At 42.7% G+C, this 21,698-nt stretch overlaps 1 protein-coding gene across 2 annotated transcripts in view; it reads right to left on the minus strand.

Moving 5' to 3' along the window:
- l3mbtl1 (L3MBTL histone methyl-lysine binding protein 1) overlaps nt 1-21,698 on the minus strand; it is a 38,935-nt gene that overhangs the window by 1,475 nt on the left and 15,762 nt on the right. For both annotated transcript variants that reach the window (XM_079848461.1, XM_079848462.1), the window contains exons 16-21: nt 18,478-18,616; nt 18,279-18,378; nt 17,229-17,423; nt 15,552-15,601; nt 10,580-10,737; nt 8,693-8,755 (exon numbers count right to left, since the gene is read on the minus strand). In XM_079848461.1, coding sequence (XP_079704587.1) covers nt 8,693-8,755; nt 10,580-10,737; nt 15,552-15,601; nt 17,229-17,423; nt 18,279-18,378; nt 18,478-18,616 — 705 coding nt within the window. The remainder of the gene's footprint in view (nt 1-8,692; nt 8,756-10,579; nt 10,738-15,551; nt 15,602-17,228; nt 17,424-18,278; nt 18,379-18,477; nt 18,617-21,698) is intronic.

Consider the following 21,698-nt stretch of genomic DNA (forward strand, 5'->3'; position numbering starts at 1 on the left):
TTTTTGTAGGCCAACCCGTATGTCAGCATCACCCTGGTTCCCTTGACAAAAACCAATAGGATTTTTCCATTGGCTTTTGGATTATTGAAAAAAATAAGTTCTGTGAACAAAAAAAAAGATTCTTACATGTTTTGTCCATCGTGATAATCTTCACAATTGAAAAACTTTTATGAATTTTAAAGCATAAATACAAACTCTTTCAGTCTTTATTTTAAAACACTTTCCATGAAAGTTTGAGTTATAGTTTTCAAGAGCGTGATTATAAACACAACGATGCTGTGAAAGTGACTGAGTAGATGAGTTTACCTGTTCAGTGCTGATGATGATTAATGTCTCCGACAACATCTGTAGTGCTATTTAGCCACTTGTTAACAACCGCCTTTTTCAAGACAAGTAAAAGCTTTAATAACATCATGAGAGGGGTATTACTGTTGCAGTTTATGTTGTAGAAAATAAAATTGAAAATATCTCGAGCTTGTGTTCACCACTGACTTTATTTTAGGCATTTAAACAAAAGACCATCCAAAAAAAAAAAAACGATTGACTTTGAGATGATGGAACCGTAAGTGCTAAAATGCAATTAGTTTCCCGGTTCTCTTACGAGAGGTTCTCTCGTATTGCGTAAGTTGCTTATGTAACGGAGGCCAGCTAGTAGTTGCTGTGCGAGTAAACCTCACTCCTCTGATCTCAACAGGCGCTCTAGCGTCTGTAGCCTCCTTGTTAGAGCGCCTGACTCTCATGCCGGAGACCCGGGTTCGAGACCCGCACGGAGCGGGGTGTGAAGGACCCGGGTGAGAGGGGTTACATTGGTGCCGTGACCCGGATGGGAGTGAGGTTTAGGGGGGTGAGTGTAACGGAGGCCAGCTAGTAGTTGCTGTGCGAGTAAACCTCACTCCTCTGATCTCAACAGGCGCTCTAGCGACAGACGCTAGAGGCTGCAGTCTTTAGCCTCCTTGTTAGAGCGCCTGACTCTCATGCCCGAGACCCGCACGGAGCGGGGTGTGAAGGACCCGGGTGAGAGGGGTTACACTTACGCTACGGGTAAAGTCATCTTTTCTCGAGATATGAAGCCAAAAAATTATCCTTAATTTTGATATTTATTGTCAACGCAGTGCAGCAGCTAGCAGACCTAGAGCGGCTGTCTAGCGCGCTCATTGGCTGCCGTGCGGCAACTGCAGCAGCCAACCACTGAGCCCCGCGTGACATCACGCCCAATGGGGGCGCGCGCCCTCACGTGTCAGAGCCCGCCAGAATGGGCGTGGCTTTAGCATATATAAGGAAGGGCTCGGGGGCTGCTACCCTGATTTTCATCTCTTCAGCGAAGCTTTACACATCCTGAATTGGTTGACGCTCGCCAACATGAGGGAATCTGAGGTCTAGGTCAAAAAGAGTGTAATGTCTGGTTATCCGGCTCAAGCCGCTGGCATTTCAAGTGTAGAAAATGTGCCCACGTCTCAGTGTTCACCCCTACACACAAGCACGATAACCCCCGTGTCTCTCACAGAGCCCATTCTCATGAAGCTGGCAAATGCCGCTCGAGTATTAAAAGTAGGAAATGTGCCCACGAACCCGTGCCCACACCTACTCACTGCCCGCTCTGTCACACGGCCAAAGTTACCTCTCACCGGTCATGTTATAAATGTAAGTCCTGTGCCCGCTCACGAGCACTCACACTTACTGACAAACACTTTACCCCCGGCGCTGCTCGCGCGTCCCGGTTTTCCCACAATATGTTCCCCCGTCCAAAGCAACCGGGACATCGTGTGTAAAACGACCAGCCATCGCTGTCAGCGAGCCGCTGTATCCAAGCACCGAGAGTGCGCGCTCCGCGCTCATACCTCTGAGTCAGGTTATCGAGCCCACGAAGTGCAGCAATCGAAACCCGGAGGCCATTCTGCCCATAGCTGTACATGCAGAAGCATGGGAAGCTATTCCAGGTGTGTCAGAATGGGTGCTGAGCACGGTAAAACAGGGCTATTCACTGCAGTTCGCTCGCCGCCCCCCGCGCTTTCAAGCACGGACCGAGACGACAGTGAATATGGAAGTAGCACACCTACTTCGTGCAGAAATAACGAAACTACTGTGCAAAGGGGCCATAGAACCGGTACCTCCTTCTCTGAGCGAGTCAGGCATTTACAGCCGTTACTTCCTCGTACCCAAGAAGGACGGAGCTCTAAGACCTATCTTAGACCTGAGATATTTGAACAAAGCTCCCATGAGAAGACCGTTCAAAATGCTCACAACCAGACAGACACTCGCGCAAATTCGCCCGAGGGACTGGTTTATTTCTCTCGATCTGAAAGACGCGTACTTTCAGATTCAGATAGTACCCCGTCACAGGCCATTCTTGAGATTCGCCTTCGAGGGTCAAGTGTATCAATACACCGTCCTTTCGTTCGGCCTGTCTTTAGCACCCCGTACGTTCACGAAGTGCATGGACGCACGCGGATCTCGCTCCCCTGAGAAATCAGGGTATGCGAATTTTGAACTATCTGGACGATTGGCTGATTTTGGCACAGTCAGAGATAGAACTTATATCTCACAGGACAGTGCTTCTCAGCCATCTGGAAAGCCTGGGTCTTACGGTCAACTGGATCAAGAGCTCATTACTGCCCAGTCAGTCAGTTTCTTTTCTGGGAATAGAACTGGACTCTGTGGCTATGACGGCCCGTTTGTCGACACAGCGCGCGCGCAGTGTTCGACACCTGGCCGTGTCTTTCCAGAAGGGCAGCACCGCTCCTCTGAAAACATTTCAGAGAATGCTGGGTTGTATGGCGTCAGCTGCAGCAGTGCTTCAGCTGGGCTTATTGCGTATGCGCCGGCTGCAGCGCTGGCTGAACGCTCGAGTGCCTCACCGAGCTTGGGCTTCCGGTGGCAGACGAATCAGAGTGACTCAGAGCTGCGTTTCAGCCCTGGAGCCCTGGTTAGCGGCCGACTGGTACTAGCGAGGAGTGACGATGGGAGCTGTCTCGTACCGAAAGGTCATCTTGACGGACGCCTCCAACTTAGGTTGGGGCGCTCTCTTCGAGGGCAGACCAGTCTTTGGCCTGTGGTCAGACCGAGAGAAACGCCTTCATATAAACTGTCTGGAGATGATAGCGGTCGACATATACATACATACGGGGCCACCACGTTCTAGTCCGTTCGGACAACATGTCTGTGGTGTCCTACGTGAACCGCCAGGGTGGTGTCAGATCCAGGAATCTCTGCAATCTAACGGAACGCCTCCTCGTGTGGGCTCAGCACTCGCTACGCTCCCTGAGAGCCGCGCATGTGCCGGGCCACCTGAACGACGGCCCAGACAGACTGTAGGGACAACATTCCCCCGGGAGAATGGTCCCTGCATCCAGCTACTGTGGCGCTTCTTCGGCAAGGCGGAAGTCGACGTTTTCGCATCAAAAGACAACGCTCACTGCTCAAAGTTATTTTTGAAGAACGAGGACGCCCTGGCCCAAACCTGGCCCAGCCTCCCACTGTATGCTTTCCCTCCGATCTCGCTGTTACCACAGGTAATCAAGAAAATCAGGGAAGCGTGCCACTCGGTGCTCCTCATAGCCCCGCGATGGGAAAACCAGACCTGGTTCCCAGAGCTGATGCGGCTGTCACACATAGCCCCATGGCTGATCCCGGCGAGGAGAGATCTTCTCTCTCAGGCCGGCGGCTCAATTTGGCATCCCCATCCAGAGTGCTGGTCTCTGCATGCATGGATAATCAACGGATACCCGTTGCTTTGCCAGAAGGGGTCATGAACACGATCACGCAGTCTAGAGCTCCTTCTACGAGAAGGCTATACGCGTCTAAATGGTCTGTGTTCTCCTCATGGTGCGCCGACAAAAATCTAGACCCACGTACTTGTGGGGTTTCGTGGGTGCTTTGCTTCCTTCAGGAGCTGTTGGACGAGGGCAGGTCCCCCTCCACGCTCAAAGTGTATGTGGCGGCTATTGCAGCGTTCGCAGTGCCAACGCGCGGCCAGTCAATAGGAAGGAACGAGCTCATAATCCGCTTCCTCAGAGGAGCCAGGAGGATGAATCCCCCGCGGCCCCCATCGGTTCCTATTTGGGATCTTTCTTTGGTCCTAGAGGCCCTGAAAACGCATCCCTTTGAACCATTAGACCCTGTGGATCTAAAATATCTGTCGCTTAAAACCGCTTTTTCTGATAGCCCTGTCATCAGTCAAACGTGTGGGGGATTTACACGCACTGTCTGTTAGCGCTGCATGTCTCGAGTTTGGGCCTAATGACTCTAAAGTCATCCTCAAACCAAGACATGGTTATGTCCCCAAGGTGATTGGCACTCCCTTCAGAGCGCAGGTCATCTCTCTATCGGCTCTGCCAGCATCCGGTAGTGAGGGCGATGTTAACCTCCTATGCCCTGTCAGGGCGCTGAGAGTTTACATTACGCACTCCGCCGCCTTCAGGCGCTCGGAGCAGCCCTTTGTTTCGTTTGGTGGGCGCACCAAGGGTCTCGCCGCCTCTTAACATAGCCTGTCCAGATGGATAGTGGACGCTATCGCAGCAGCTTATACGTCTAAACACCTGCAGTGCCCTCTGGGCATCAGGGCTCATTCCACTAGAGGCATGGCCTCTTCGTGGGCTTGGTCCAGCGGGATTTCTATGCAACTTACGCAATACGAGAGAGCCTCTCGTAAGAGAACGTACTCGGTTACCTAATGTAAGAGGGAACGAGTATTGCGTAACCTGCCGTGCTCGCGCCTCGAGCTGATTTCGTTTCAGTCGATGAAAACCAGGGTAGCAGCCCCCGAGCCCTTTCTTATATACGCTAAAGCAACGGCCATTCGGGCGGGCTCTGACGTGTGAGGGCGCGCGCGTGCGTCCCCATTGGGCGTGACGTCACGCGGGGCTCAGTGGTTGGCTGCTGCAGTTGCCGCACAGCAGCCAATGAGCGCGCTAGATAGCCGCTCTAGGTCTGCTAGCTGCTGCACTGTGTTGACAATAAATACAAAAACTAAGGATAATTTTTTGGCTTCATACAGTATCTCGAGAAAAGATGACTTTACCCGTAGCGTAAGCAACTTACGCAATACTCGTTCCCTCTTCTAGAGAGAACCGAGGTTACATTAGGTAACCGAGTACGTTTTATAGCACTCTATTAGCGAGCTCTATGTATGTATGTTTGTTTGTTTATCAATGTTAATATGTGAATAAAAGCCTAAATTAAATCTGTTCATCACATAAAGTAATTGTGTCTCTTCAGAAGATTTGGGTTTAACCCCTCGATTGACATTCTCTTTATGAATGTTTTGAAGCATCAGAGTTTTGGGTAAATAGACTTTTAATGGAGGGACAGAAATCTCTCAATTTTATTAAAGTCCCCCTGTAGTCAATCATATTATGCCTTAAAACTCATCTTTGATCACCAAAGTGACACATTTAAATGTTTTTTCCTTGAATAAAAATTCTTCATGCGTTTAAATAGCTTGAATGTAACTCTACACCCTTGCCTAATTTAGTATACGCGGAGGTTCTATGAATATGCAAATGAGCCCCGCCTCCACTCACTCACTCAGCTCAGAGATCCACTGGTTGATGATCACACGTTGATCTGATTGGTTACAAGGTAGTTTGTGACGTCAGAAACACCAGCGATTTCAGACCGTGTTTTTAAGACTATCTTTGGTTCACTGCAGTTTTAAGTTGCTGTCGACTTATGAATTTACACATGGTTTGTCTTAAAGCATATTAAAAACACCACATAGACATATAAGCAACATTAAAAGCTTTATTTCCACCACAGGTGTTTCAAATATAAACAAAAGTCTTGACAAAAGAACGACATGAGCGTGAGTAATGACAGAAGCATTTTCAACTATCCCTTTATCATCGTAAATCTAGCTTTTACGTTTTTTAATTTTTAAAATGTAATGTACATTTATGTTTATATATTTTGTGTTTAGTTACCTTGTCATTAAATTACAGAAAACTGGTCAATGCAAGAGTGTTTCTAATACAACGGCTAAAGGAGTGATGGCAAACTTTGTTCTCTTTCTCCCTTCTTCTGAGCAATGTAATGTCAATCTCTTGATAATTTTCATTCTTTTGGAAAGTCATAGAAACGCAATTGTGTATTTATTTTTTTGCTTTTGGGACAATTTTTTTCGCTTGTTGTGCCTCCCCCAACTCAAACATCACAATCACAGCTCTTATGGGAGCTTGTGAAGGCATATCACAATTTCTCCCACCTACCGGAACCCCCACCTTGTCCGTAACAGTGGACAAAAGTTTGCTACATTTTGATTGGATCTTGGTGGACTAACACAAACAAATTGTCCAACGGCATCAGATAAAGATGCTAGGACAACAGCCAGACGCCTCTTAGGAGGCCAAGAAGAAGATCTCTAGTACCAAGCCTGGGAAGGACAGGGCCTTATGCAAATGAGTTCCACAGGGGAAACCAAAGTCCAAACCAAAGCCTGAATGTCTGGCCCAGAGAGGCAGAAGACAAACAGACATTTGCAACAAGGTTAAGCTCCCGAGAGCAAACCTTCACTTCAAGGTTCCTTCATCTGCATGTTCCAGAAATAGAAAATATCACTTCACCAACTTTCCAGAGACCTTGGCATTGTTGTATATTATCAGTATATGATTTTCCAAGTTACATTAGAGGTAGTATAGCTGATGATAGTTAATAACAAATAACCATTCATTTAATTGTTTGAAGCACAATAAGGCTCTTCATATTATTAGTTTCAGAGAAACAACAGTTTATCTTTACATAAGTTAATGTAACTCTTCCATAGCCACAGTCAACTTAATCACTTCTATTTTATGCATCTTATGCACTTTATTCCTTTATCATTCATGGTATTCATTTAGTAGTTAGTGGTGCTTGCCAAAGGCAAGACATCACTATTGTTATTGCTCACACTTAAACACTTTGGCACGCTACTCCTCCCGCAACGTTTCTCGTAGACCCGTGAATGAGGTGTCAAATCAACCGGTTTATTGAGGAGAGGTGTGCTATGTCTTTTATAAGCGATCGGGTGTACGATGTTCGTCCGGCGGGCGATAAATCAGCTGAAAAAAAGTCCCATAGACTTAACATTGGCACAAAATTTGTGAGATCATATCTTTGGATCAGAAGGTCATAGAGGTTTCAGGTTGGGCACTTTTGACTTGGCCTATCAAGCAGCCAATAAGTTGTGACATAACAACTTCATAGCTACGCCCTAGAAACCACTTAGGGCACCCTAGCAACCATAAAACAACATTTACAAGCCATATTTCAGCTCCAGAAAATTGTAGAAACATGGATTTGGGCTTTTTTGACTGAGACTGTCAACTAGTCTTTAAATATCATACCATAAACTATATAATCACTCCCTAGCAACCATATAAATAACCCTAGCGACCATACAAACACATGAATAAGCAATATCTCAGGACCAGATCATCGTACAGACATAGGGGTGGGCTCCTTTGTTTTGGGTGAGAACCAGTCTGTAAATATCACCATGGTAACTGTGTAGCCACAACCTAGCAACCGTTTAGAGCCACCTAGCAACCATATTGCAACATATAGAAGCCATATTTCAGCTCCACAATATCGTACAGACATGGTTGTTGGCTCATATGCAATCATATACAACACCCTTGAAATTGAATGCCGAGTTTTGCCATTGCAAGCACCACTCACATTTTCTTCAGGAAATGTACATTCTAGTTGTGTTAGTTATTCTTGCTTATCTTTTGTTATTAAAATGTATTTTATTACACCTGTGTCTTCCTTGTGGAAGGATCTAAGTTAGCAATCTCACCAATCTTTCAGATAAATCAGACCAACTCCCTCCACATTACATTAATTCTAAATGATTGAACTGCCTCCTGTTGGGAATGTTCTCATACTGCCAAGGTAAAAGACCTCGACTGGTGCCTCAAACTAAGAAAGAGGGAAGGTGGTCATCTAATGAACTCATAACCACACCTTATGAGTGATCCAAAAAACACAACATCAGCAGTGACGTCGTGAGTACCAATCACTACATTACTTAGCGTCCTTGAATGGGCAAAAGTAAAATGACGGACCTTGGCCAGGACTCCCGGGAGCAGAGCGATCGGTGGAAACCCATACAGACGCAGCCTGGGCCACATATGTGCCATGGCATCCAGGCGGAGGAGTAGAGGGGACATTGCGCTGTCTTTTGAGAGGCAAAGATGTCCACCTCTACTTCTTAAAATATTTCCCAAATCTGTTTGACTATCTTGCAACGACAACATGCACCTAAAGTGGGACCCAAGGTGAGGAACCAGGGTCTGAGCCACATAGAAAGGGAATGAAGTCTGCAATGCATAATCCTTATTTGTCTCTGATGCCTGTAAGGTTCATCCACAGATGCCTCTCTGTGGAAACGAAAGCTGACATACATCAGCCTATTGCACAGGCCGATATTTATAGGCTTTAATGACATTCGCAGTATGTTTTCAACTTTTTTAGTTAAAATAAATTCAATTTACATGATATAATACAGCTAAGAAGACAATTCATGTTTTTGATTAGAATAATGATATGATTATTTAAAATATTTCAAATGAGATAGATGTTGGCATATTACTGATCTTTATTTTATTTCCACATGTGACTTGAACACATATTTTATGTAAATGTGTTCAATTTGTTGTGTTCGCAGGGTGGTGCTGAGTTAACACTATTTCATTATTAATAGAAATTTACTTACTTCATCTTTGAAAATTTGGGCCTGCTCCTCACAACCAATAAGATTATTAACAAATCCAAAGACCTGGAAATCAAACAGAGATATAAATGAATAGAGCCATCATTCTAGCGGCTGTTTGTTTTCTGCGTCCAGACATGATTTTAATATCCAGAAGTTCAGAACTGTGCATGTGTATTCTTGAGTTTTCAGCCTATCTTATTGCATGTTTTGTTCAGTGTTTTATTTTTCAATGTAAAACAAAGGAAAAACTTTACAATAAGGTTCATTAGTTAACATTAGTTAATGTATCAACTACCATGAACTAACCATGAACAATACATTTGTTATTGTGTTTGTTCATCTTTTTAAATGTTAGTTAATAAAAATTAAGCTGTTCATTGTTTGTTCATGTTATTTCAAGTGCATGAAAGGGATAGTTCACTTTGAAATTAAATTTTGGTATGTTTTAGCTTACCTCAAGGGCATTTGTCTTTGTTTCCGCAGTAGTTTCAATTTTGATATTTTTAGGTCAAACCGTTCTTGTCTGTCAGTCATATGATGCAGGTCTATGGTCACCACCTCAAAGGGCATGCACAGAGAAGTCCAAATTAAACAATTCCCCATCGTAAGTACACATTGATGGCCTAAGACACGAAACGAGCGGTTTGTGTGAGAAAACGAACAGTATTTATATCATTTTAACCTCTTGTACACAACCACATCCAAGTGATCTGAGGGCGCGCGCGCTTCCGGCGCTTTCTTATTCTTGTTTTTTTTATGGCGGATCGCAAACAAATATGTGCATTACCGCCACCTATCTCAGAAATGGACCATTGACACTTTCCTATACTTCTTTAACCTATCAACCGACATAAATTCCCCTTATTTACCCGCAGAGAAGCTTCATAGAATTTCATCCGGCACTGCGGATAAATGACCAGGAAAAAAAAAAACTAATTTAATTCCGGCGCTTTCCGGCGCTTGCGCAGCGCGCACACGTCACACACCAGGAAACGCGTGCGCCCTCAGATCACTTGGACGTGTTTTTTTTTTTCCTGTCATGGGGGCTGAGAGTGGACGGAGGAGCTGAACACGCAGCGCCGGATGAAATTCTATTAAGCCTCTATGCGGGTAAATAAGGGGAATTTATGTCGGTTGATAGGTTAAAGAAGTATAGGAAAGTGTCAATGGTCCATTTCTGAGATAGGTGGTGGTAATGCACATATTTGTTTGCGATCCGCCGTAAAAAAAAAAAAACAAGAAGAAGAAGAAAGCGCCGGAAGCGCGCGCGCCCTCAGATCACTTGGATGTGGTTGTGTACAAGAGGTAAAAACGATATAAATACTGTTCGTTTTCTCACACAAACCACTCGTTTCGTGTCTTAGGCCATCAATGTGTACTTACGATGGGGAATTGTTTAATTTGGACTTCTCTGTGCATGCTCTTTCAAATAGTGACCATAGACCTGCATTATACGATTGACAGACAAGAACGGTTTGACCTAAAAATATCAAAATTGAAACTACTGCGGAAACAAAGACACCTACATCTTGGATGCCCTTGAGGTAAGCTAAAACATACCAAAATTTAATTTCAAAGTGAACTATCCCTTTAACTAATGTTAACAAGATTTTAATAAAGTGTTGGTAAATATTGAAATTAACATGAACAAATATTAATAAATGTTGTGCAGTGCAGTTCATTATTAGTTCATGCTAACTAATGAAGTAAACTAATGTTAACAAATGAACATTGTAACATGTTACCAAAATAAAAGTATTCTAAACATATAAGTGATTTAGTGATATACAGAATAATAGTAACTGTACGTTAACTCTAAAATGCACCCATTCAATTAACTTGTAAACCAAGGGATATCAACAGATGAATGAAGTGATTGATTATTACCTCCTCTATAGTCCAGGAAGCTACTTGACTGGCATGAACTCCTGCAACACCAGGCAGTAGTTTACAGTGCTGCTCCCAGCAGAGAGACAGGGTTCGATCAGAGTTGGCAGTAAATGCAGTCATGAAGAGAGAAGGGTACATCCCTTCCGCCGTCATATCTGAAACGCAGACACAATCACCACATTTACATCTACATGACCATTTAAGGTCCATATTCTGGTGAGAGGTCATTTTTAATCTTAAAAGAGGTTTACATACTTGACAGCAACTGAAATACTCCTGTTTGCATTGTCACTAGCTATGTTTCAATCCGCCTTTTATATGCACATTGTGGTATAGACCTTATGTAGTCCCGCCCCTTTTCAGCGCTGCGCTCGTTGTCTTTTGACTTCCGGTCTGTATTTTCACAGTTATTTTGCGTGTTTATTAATGAACGGCTCATTTTAAAATCTTCCCGGTCGACTGACATTTGTTAAGTCATCTGCTTTAAACATTACAGTCCTCATGATGACTTTCGTTAACATTACATTAAGTAAATCCACTTCAAAAGCTAATTACTCCTGGACAGCAATGCCATAGAAATATACAGATCGGCCGCAAAAATGGAAGTTAAAAGACAATATTCTAAAGATGGCGGTGCCCTCGTTTCTCTGGCACATAAGAAAAAAAAATGCTGGACTGAAATGCCAAGATGCACATAAAAAACAAATGCGCTCAATTGAGGCAGATAAATGTTTTATCTGATAAGAAAACATGCGCATAAACTATGATGGAAACACATTTACCGAATAAATTCCTCGATGCGCATCAAAATAGTGGTGTGACTATGCGCAATGGGACAGGATAAGTGGACTAACCAGCGGACCGATCTCGTTGGGCAGCATCTGAAATGCTGTTTTTGGCCATTCTGAAATCCCTTAGCCAAAATCTGTCGTCAAAGTGGTTTGGTATAATTACCTCCCATAGCTGTCCTACATGACTGCGTTCCCAAACAGCAGGCATCTGAAAGCAATATAACATGACCACGTTTATTGCGTTTCGTCTGCAAACTCTGAGGCGCAAGTCATTTATTATATACTGTACGAAACAGTGGCTTCTCCTAATACAGCAAATTTCATTTTTCTTAGTGATATTTGGTGGCAGATTATCAGGAAGTGATGATTTTGTTACTTTGTCTCACTGGATGGAAGCGGTGCTATATTCGCAAATGTTTTATGCAACATTAAATTCGCTCCTTTGGATGGAAACATAGCTATTGACTATATTCTGTAATCTTTGTGATTTTACACAGCAATTGACAGTATAAATCATTTAGTTTGGAAATTCTGAGCAAGTTTTCATGGGCCAAAAATGATTACAGACACACAGCATCTGTCATATTACTAGTAAACATAAATATTGCATTAGTTGATTATGGTAATCTCGTTAACATGTTAACATGATACACTATATTGCCAAAAGTTTTGGGATGTCTGCCTTTACATGCACATTAACTTTAATGACATCCCATTACTAATCCGTAGGGTTTAATATGGAGTTGGCCCACCCTTTGCAACTATAACCGCTTCAACTCTTCTGGGAAGGCTTTCCACAAGGTTAAGGAGTGTGTTTATGGGAAATTTTGACCATTCTTCTAGAAGCGCATTTGTGAGGTCAGGCACTGATGTTGGACGAGAAGGCCTGGCTCACAGTCTCTGCTCTAATTCATCCCAAAGGTGTTCGATCAGGTTGAGGTGCAGGCCAGTCAAGTTCCTCCACACCAAACTCGCTCATCCATGTCTTTATGGACCTTGCTTTGTGCACTGGTCAGTAGTCATGTTGGAACAGGAACATCCCGAAACTGTTCCCAGCATGAAATTGTCCAAAATGTCTTGGTATACTGAAGCACTAAGAGTTCCTTTCTCTGGAACTAAGGAGCCAAGCCCAACCGCTGAAAAACAACCCCACACCATAATCCCCCCTCCACCAAACTTTACACTTGGCACAATGCAGTCAGACAAGTATCGTTCTCCTGGCAGACACCAAACACAGACTCGTCCATGGGATTACTAGACAGAAAAGCGTGATTCGTCACACCAGAGAACACGTCTCCATTGCTCTAAAGTCCAGAGGCGGCGTGCTTTACACCTCTGCATCCCACGCTTAACACCACTGCATCCCATGCATTACACCACTGCATTCTATGCATTACACCACTGCATCCCACGCTTTACACTACTGCATCCCACGCTTTACACCACTGCACCCCACCCTTTACACCACTGCACCCCACCCTTTACACCACTGCATCCCACCCTTTACACCACTGCATCCCACGCTTTACATCACTGCATCCCACGCTTTACACCACTGCATCCCACGCTTTACACCACTGCATCCCACGCTTTACACCACTGCATCCCACCCTTTACACCACTGCATCCCACGCTTTACACCACTGCATCCCACGCTTTACACCACTGCATCCCACGCTTTACACCACTGCATCCCACGCTTTACTCCAATGCATCCGACACTTTACACCACTGCATCCGACGCTTTACACCACTGCATCCGACGCTTTACACCACTGCATCCACCTCTTTACACCACTGCATCCACCTCTTTACACCACTGCATCCACCTCTTTACACCACTGCATCCCACACATTACACCACTGCATCCCACGCTTTACACCACTGCATCTGATGCTTTACACCACTGCATCCCACGCTTTACAACACTGCATCCTACGCTTTACACTACTGCATCCCACGCTTTACACCACTGCATCCCACGCTTTACACCACTGTATATCACGCTTTACCCCACTGCACCCGACGCTTTACATCATTGCATCCAACGCTTTACACCACTGCATCCCACACTTTACATTCCTGGATCAAACGCTTTACACTACTGCATCCCACGCTTTACACCACTGCATCCCACGCTTTACACCACTGCATCCCACGCTTTACACCACTGTATATCACGCTTTACCCCACTGCACCCGACGCTTTACATCATTGCATCCAACGCTTTACACCACTGCATTCCACGTTTTACCCCACTGCATCCCACACTTTACATTCCTGGATCCCACGCTTTACACCACTGTATCCCACGCTTTACACCACTGCATCCCACTTTTTACACCACTGCATCCGACGCTTTACACGACTGCATCCCACGCTTTACACGACTGCATCCCACGCTTTACACCACTGCATCCCACGCTTTACACCACTGCATCCCACGCTTTACACCACTGCATCCCACCCTTTACATTCCTGGATCCCACGCTTTACACCACTTCATCCTACACTTTACACCACTGCATCCCACACTTTACATTCCTGGATCCCATGCTTTACACCACTGCATCCCACACTTTACCCCACTGCATCCTATGCTTTACACCACTGCATCCCACGCTTTACACCACTGCATCTCACGCATTACCCCACTGCATCCCACAATTTACACCACTGCATCCTACGCTTTACACCAATGCATCCCACGCTTTACACCACTGTATCTCATGCTTCACACCACTGCATCCCACGCTTTACACCACTGTATTCCACGCTTTACACCACTGCATCCCACGCTTTACACCACTGTATTCCACGCTTTACACCACTGCATCCCACGCTTTACACCAACGCATCCCACGCTTTACACCACTGTATCTCCAGCTTCACACCACTGCATCCCACGCTTTACACCACTGCATCCCACTTTTTACACCACTGCATCCCACACTTTACATTCCTGGATCACACGCTTTACACCACTGCATCGCACACTTTACCCCACTTTACTTTACCCTGAATTTTTGTGTAGGCTAGTCCACTGGTAGTGTACATAGGAATTTACTTTAATTCTACTTTATTCTTTCCCCACCATTGACTGAATTTTCCAGCTATCCATGTTTTCACTGGTATACGGTAGGGGGCGCTATGACACATCTTCTAGGACAGAATCTCCAGATCAAAACACAGGAGAAGAAGAAGCTGAAACAAGTGAGAGAAGATTGCTCACACAAATGTAAAATAATGTGATTATCAAACATTAAACAGCATGTAAATCAAAACTGCTTAATGTTACCAAATTAAATGAAGCGTAACCCATGAAGAGAAAACGACTGTGAAGCTTTGGGGGTGTTCTCCGATCTACTCCATCTGATCTACTCCATCTGTGTTTTGATCATCGTTCTGAATCTGATCAAGGCGTAGTCTTTGACAAAAATGTGATTTTCTCAACTTTTTTGTTTAAAATGTTGACTTTCTTTATGAAACTTACCGACATTCAAGTGTTGATAAAAAAGGATGCATGAGGCTAATAAAATGTTTTTAAAATTAAAGTACAGTTAAAGGTATTTTTCAAGAATAAAAAAATAATATCTACATTTTAACATACTATACTGCAAGTGCAAAAATAATATATAAATAGTAAACTATATGCTTCATAAAATGAACTTGAAGTATACTTCTTTTTCGTAAGGGCTACCACCATCGACTACCTACCTACCTACCACACATGGCCAACAACTTTTTGGCTGAGTTGCTGTTGTTCCCAATTGCTACCACTTTGTTATAATACCACTAACCGTGGTAACATAAATATTGTTGACCGTGGAATATTTATTAGTGAGGAAATTTCATGAATGGACTTATTGCACAGGTGGCAACCTATCTGAGACCAATTCTTTTATAAATGTTTGTAGAAGCATCTGCATGCCTAGGTGTTTGATTTTATACACCTGTGGCCATGGAAGTGATTGGAACACCTGAATTCAATGATTTGGAGGGGTGTCCCAATACTTTTGGCAATATAGTGTACACACATTATCGGAATATGACTATTATTATAAAAAATATATATACTTGTGCATTTAAACACAGTAACTGATAAAAAAAAACAAAAAAAAAAAGTTTGAAAATTTTCTACTTTCAAATATAGAAAATGTAAGAAAGTAAAACTCACTCTGACAATTTCTTTGCTGACTTTTACGATATTTAGGGGGGCGACCGATCCTGCGGAGAGGAAAGAAAGGTGACTTTTAATTTAATGTTTACATAACCGCAATTTTGTTAATTTTACAAATATGCAATTGACTGCAAAAAATGCTTTTCTTACTAAGTATGTTTGTCTTGTTTCCAGTCCAAATATCTAAAAATTCTTAAATCAAGGTACATTTACTAGCCACATAAGATATTATGTCTTGTTTTCTGGAAAAATAAATAATAATAACAATAATCTAAATGAAGTGAAAACAAGCAAAATTATCTGCCAATAGGGTACCAAAAAATAATAATCTTGTTTCCATTTGAATTAAGATTATTTTTCTTACCTCATTGTCAGATAAGTTTGCTTGTTTTATGCAGAGAACTCACTTTATTATTATTATTATTTTTTTTTTTAGAAAACAAGTCATAATATCTCATTTTACTTATTTACTTTTACATATTTGGACTGGAAACAAGACAAAAATACTTGTGGCAAGCAGGGCGGGCCTGAGAGCTGTGGGAACGGAGCGAGTAATGACCAAAGGAGGAGTGATGACAGTGAAGGATGAGAGAGGACCAGGGGCCTGTACCATGAAGCCGGTTTAGGTGGCTAGCCAGGTGTGTTTCAGTTTAGTTTGCGCCAACCCTGGGTTTTAGGCACCATGAAAGTGGTGTGGCTTTTAGCAGAGTTCATCGTCATAGTAACTCACGCTCCACGGCTAACCTGGTCCGGGGCAGGTTATGTTCCACATAAGAGGTTGCAAACTGAACTTGGACCAATCAGCTGTGAGCAAAGTGACACATATCTGATGTTAAAGTCACTCCACCTGTTTCTACTCCAAATTAAAGTTCACTACATAGCAAATGATTTTTAAGGCTTTTAGTATTTGTATGTAATTTGTATGATTTAGATATTATTTATGTAATTATTATACCGTTAATCGATCACATGTGTACAATTTTAGTTAATCAATTATTATTACGCAGAGTTTAAATGAATTAATATATAAAGGTAATATAAATACGCTTTAGAATCAATAGATTCTAAAAAATGACTACATGTGAGCTTAAATGTTAAATTCTCTCTATACCTTTATCAACTGTATAAACTAACTTCACAACTTTTCTTTTAGTTATCCTCTTTCATAGACAGCTATTTTATTCTTGCTGTGTAAATTTGTTTAAATTCTTAATATTTTAATACTTCTATTTAAAAAAGTGAATTGCGCTGCTTTTCGCAGTTGCACTCTTTCTCAGCACATGATTGGCTGTTCGCTACTGATGTCACACCTAAACTCCTAAACTCAGGATCAAAGCCTGAGTTGACAGAGAAAGTTGATGATCAGATTCATGGTTGGATTGGTTTGGTCTCGAAACTAATCCTGCAACCCTGAGTTTGTTCAACTACCATCATGGTACAGGCCCCCGGTCTGGACTATTTATGCTGTGTTTTTATTATGTTTATGTGCGGCAGTCGTCATTGAGGGGCTGCTGCTTTACTTTCATTTTGTTGTTTGTTTATTTTGATATTAAAGTTCCGATGAATGTTCACCGGTGAGCTGAGCTTTAACTTTGTTACAATACTAAGTAAGAAAAGCCCTTTTTTTTGCAGTGATATACTTGATTAACACAACAAATGTGAATATTGTCTTGCCTGCCGTGATATCGTGACTTTTTTGCTCTCTGGCCAAAGACCAGCAGGTTACGCCTGGATCCTTCTGTATCAGAGAGATCCGCCTTGAGCCGGCCCTGGTTCCTCTCAGCCAACGGACAGCCAGATAAACAGTGATGCGCCGTAAAACGCCCGGTCACATGACCTGACCCGTCACATCCCGGAGTAGGGCACTTTCTGTTTGACAAACAACGGATCTGTTCTCAAACCTGCAGTCATTTGTTTTTAATAAAATGTCCCTCAACTGCAAGACAATTTAAAGGATTAGTTCACACCAGAATTAAAATTTCCTGATAATTTACCCCCCCCCCCACATCATCCAAGAAATTAAGGTTTTTGAGGAAAACTTTCCATGATTTTTCTCCATATAGTGACTTCAATGGGATCCAATGGCATGAAGGTCCAAATGTCAGTTTCAGTGCAGCTTCAAAGTCTCGACACGATCCAGCCGAGGAATAAGAGTCTTATCTCCAACATGCTAATCAAATGGCATTTACAAAAAAAATAAAAATTAATAAATAAAAGGTAAAACAAAGACGTTGGATAATTTTGAAGTTGGAGGAGAAAATGAGATTCACCTTACCTTATATTTTTAACCGGAACACGCCTGACCATTCAACATGATTACGTAATGCGCGAAGTCATGGACGTGCAAGACGAGCATTTGTGGTTAAAAAAGTATATAAATGTTTATTTTTATTAGAAAATGACCTATAGTTTGTCTAGATAAGACTCTTATTCCTCGGCTGGGATCGGGTCGAGACTTTGAAGCTGCACTGAAACTCACATTTAGACCTTCAACCCGTTGGACCCCATTGAAGTCACTATATGGAGAAAAATCCTGGAATGTTTTCCTCAAAAATCTTAATTTCTTTTCGACTGAAGAAAGAAAGACATGAATATCTTGGATGACGTGGAGGAGAGTAAATTATCAGGAAATTTTTCATTCTGTAGTGATCTAATCATTCAGAAGACAAAACACAAATGGACAGTTTGGGTATTTTGCACTGTAAGGGCACATGAAGGAATGACCTGTGGTGGAAGCTGTATTTGGAGGGGTTGCGTGGCTGAGGCAGACTTTTATAAGACAAGGAGAAGTTGGGCTGTCGGGCTGTCAGGGTCTCCCTGGGACCTAAAAGACACATATTACTCTGAATTGACAGAGTATTTGGTACATGAGCACATACGAGTCAGATGATTGAGGAAAGAGATTGATCTGGAGGAATCTCACCAGGTTTCTGGGCGATGGGTTGGCAGGGTGGAGGTTTGAGGGGGTGTCCTGTGCTTTCACACCAGCCTGCAGGGTGGACGTCCGGATGGTCTGAGTCCATCCACTCGTCATACAAGTGGCTCCAACCATCAAAATGAATCTGAGGACAACAGATGAGGCTAACACACCTTCACAAGGACACATCACTCGACCACATTCATCCATGCACCACTGAAATGCTCAGATAACATTTTTGTCTCGTAACGGGTGATTCTGTGAGCCTGCTTTTCTTTGGATGTCTTTGCTGGATGTGTTTTTTTCTATTCATGTTCATTTCAAACTAATGAAGTTAGTGTAAATTTCTGTTTATCATGTGGTTTCATGTAAGTTAGCATTATTTTCAGAGAGTTGTAAACTCTGAACATTAGTGGTTCTGACCAGTAAGTCCTCTGACTAGCAAAACAAAAAAATAATTGGGCTGGGCAACGATTAATTGCAATTAATCACATCCACAATAAAAGTTTGTGTTTACATAATATATGTGTGTGTACGGTGTATAATTATTTTGTATATATAAATACACACATATGCATGTACACTCACCTAAAGGATTATTAGGAACACCTGTTCAATTTCTCATTAATGCAATTATCTAATCAACCAATCGCATGGCAGTTGCTTCAATGCATTTAGGGGTGTGGTCCTGGTCAAGACAATCTCCTGAACTCCAAACTGAATGTCAGAATGGGAAAGAAAGGTGATTTAGGCAATTTTGAGCGTGGCATGGTTGTTGGTGCCAGACGGGCCGGTCTGAGTATTTCACAATCTGCTCAGTTACTGGGATTTTCACGCACAACGATTTCTAGGGTTTACAAAGAATGGTGTGAAAAGGGAAAAACATCCAGTATGCGGCAGTCCTGTGGGCGAAAATGCCTTGTTGATGCTAGAGGTCAGAGGAGAATGAGCCGACTGATTCAAGCTGATAGAAGAGCAACTTTGACTGAAATAACCACTCGTTACAACCGAGGTATGCAGCAAAGCATTTGTGAAGCCACAACACGCACAACCTTGAGGCGGATGGGCTACAACAGCAGAAGACCCCACCGGGTACCACTCATCTCCACTACAAATAGGAAAAAGAGGCTACAATTTGCACGAGCTCACCAAAATTGGACAATTGAAGACTGGAAAAATGTTGCATGGTCTGATGAGTCTCGATTTCTGTTGAGACATTCAGATGGTAGAGTCAGAATTTGGCGTAAACAGAATGAGAACATGGATCCATCATGCCTTGTTACCACTGTGCAGGCTGGTGGTGGTGGTTTAATGGTGTGGGGGATGTTTTCTTGGCACACTTTAGGCCCCTTAGTGCCAATTGAACAGTGCCTTAGTGGCATTGTTTAAATGCCACGGCCTACCTGAGCATTGTTTCTGACCATGTCCAATTGTCCATCCCTTTATGACCACCATGTACCCATCCTCTGATGGCTACTTCCAGCAGGATAATGCACCATGTCACAAAGCTCGAATCATTTCAAATTGGTTTCTTGAACATGACAATGAGTTCACTGTACTAAAATGGCCCCCACAGTCACCAGATCTCAACCCAATAGAGCATCTTTGGGATGTGGTGGAACGGGAGCTTCGTGCCCTGGATGTGCATCCCACAAATCTCCATCAACTGCAAGATGCTATCCTATCAATATGGGCCAACATTTCTAAAGAATGCTTTCAGCACCTTGTTGAATCAATGCCACATAGAATTAAGGCAGTTCTGAAGGCGAAAGGGGGTCAAACACAGTACTAGTATGGTGTTCCTAATAATCTCCTCCATCTCCTCTTATTGTCACCTGCACCTCATGTAACATGTATAGCATAGCCTTCAGCACAGGATTTACATGTGATAAATGCAGAGAGATAGTAAAGCTGACGGGGAAGATTTCAGAACTAGAGACATGCATCCAAACTTTTATCGAGGTTAATTGTAAGAGTGCAAGGGCTTTAGAAACTGCTTTGGATGCGACTAGCTTAGTGAACTCTGTACACTGTTCTAGTCGCGGGACAAAACACCGCTCTTCCGTTCCGATTACAACATCAAACAGATTCTCCCCACTCAGTGAAACACCCACTGAGAATCCTGTTGAATGTGCCCTAGTTATTGGCTATTCTATTACACGGAACGTGAAAATAGAGACGCTAGCCACCATAGTCACATGTTTGCCGGGAGCCAGAGTGCCTGACATCAAAGCAAATTATAAAAAATTGGATGACTAGTAATTTCCAACTACTAAATTCTGAAAAAACAGAGATTCTAATTATTGGACAAAAAACTTCCTCACGTAATAATCTAGAATACTGTCTAACACTTGATGGCTGCTCTGTTAAGTCTTCGTCGTCAGTTAGGAACCTGGGTGTGCTCTTTGATACCAATCTTTCATTTGAAAGTCACGTGTCTAGTATCTGTAAAACCGCATTTTTCCATCTTAAAAATATATCTAAATATCTAAATTATGCCATATGCTCTCACTGACAAATGCGGAACAATTAGTTCATGCGTTCATGACCTCAAGGCTAGATTATTGTAATGCTCTACTGGGTGGTTGCCCTGCACACTTAATAAACAAACTACAGCTAGTTCAAAACGCAGCAGCTCGAGTTCTTACCAGAACCAGGAAGTATGACCATATTAGCCCAGTTCTGTCAACACTGCACTGGCTCCCTATTAAACATCGCATAAATTTTTAAATATTGCTGATTACTTACAAAGCACTAAATGGTTTAGCTCCGCAGTACTTGAGCGAGCTCTTAACGTATTATAGTCCTTCACATCTATTGCGATCTCAAAATTCCGGCCAGTTGATAATACCTAGAATATCAAAATCGACTGCTGGCGGTAGATCCTTCGCCTATTTAGCACCAAAACTTTGGAACAGTCTTCCAAAGTACTCTTTTAACTTATATTTTTCATACTTTAAATAGTCGTTTGGTTTACATAAATTGCCATTTAAAAGTCAAGGGTCAGTAAGATTTTTTTTGGAAATAAATTTCTTCTTTTTATTCAGCAAGGATGCATTCATTTGATCGGCAATGACAGTAAAGACACTGAAGACTGAAGTAATGATGCTGAAAATACAGCTTTAATCACAGGAATAAATTTCATTATCCTATATATTCACATAGAAAATTGTTATTTTAATTGTAATAATATTTCACTGTTTTTACCGTATTTCTGATCAAATAAA

This window comes from Squalius cephalus, assembly GCF_949319135.1.
Source record: "Squalius cephalus genome assembly, chromosome: 18".
In the NCBI taxonomy this organism is placed as follows: Eukaryota; Metazoa; Chordata; class Actinopteri; order Cypriniformes; family Leuciscidae; genus Squalius; species Squalius cephalus.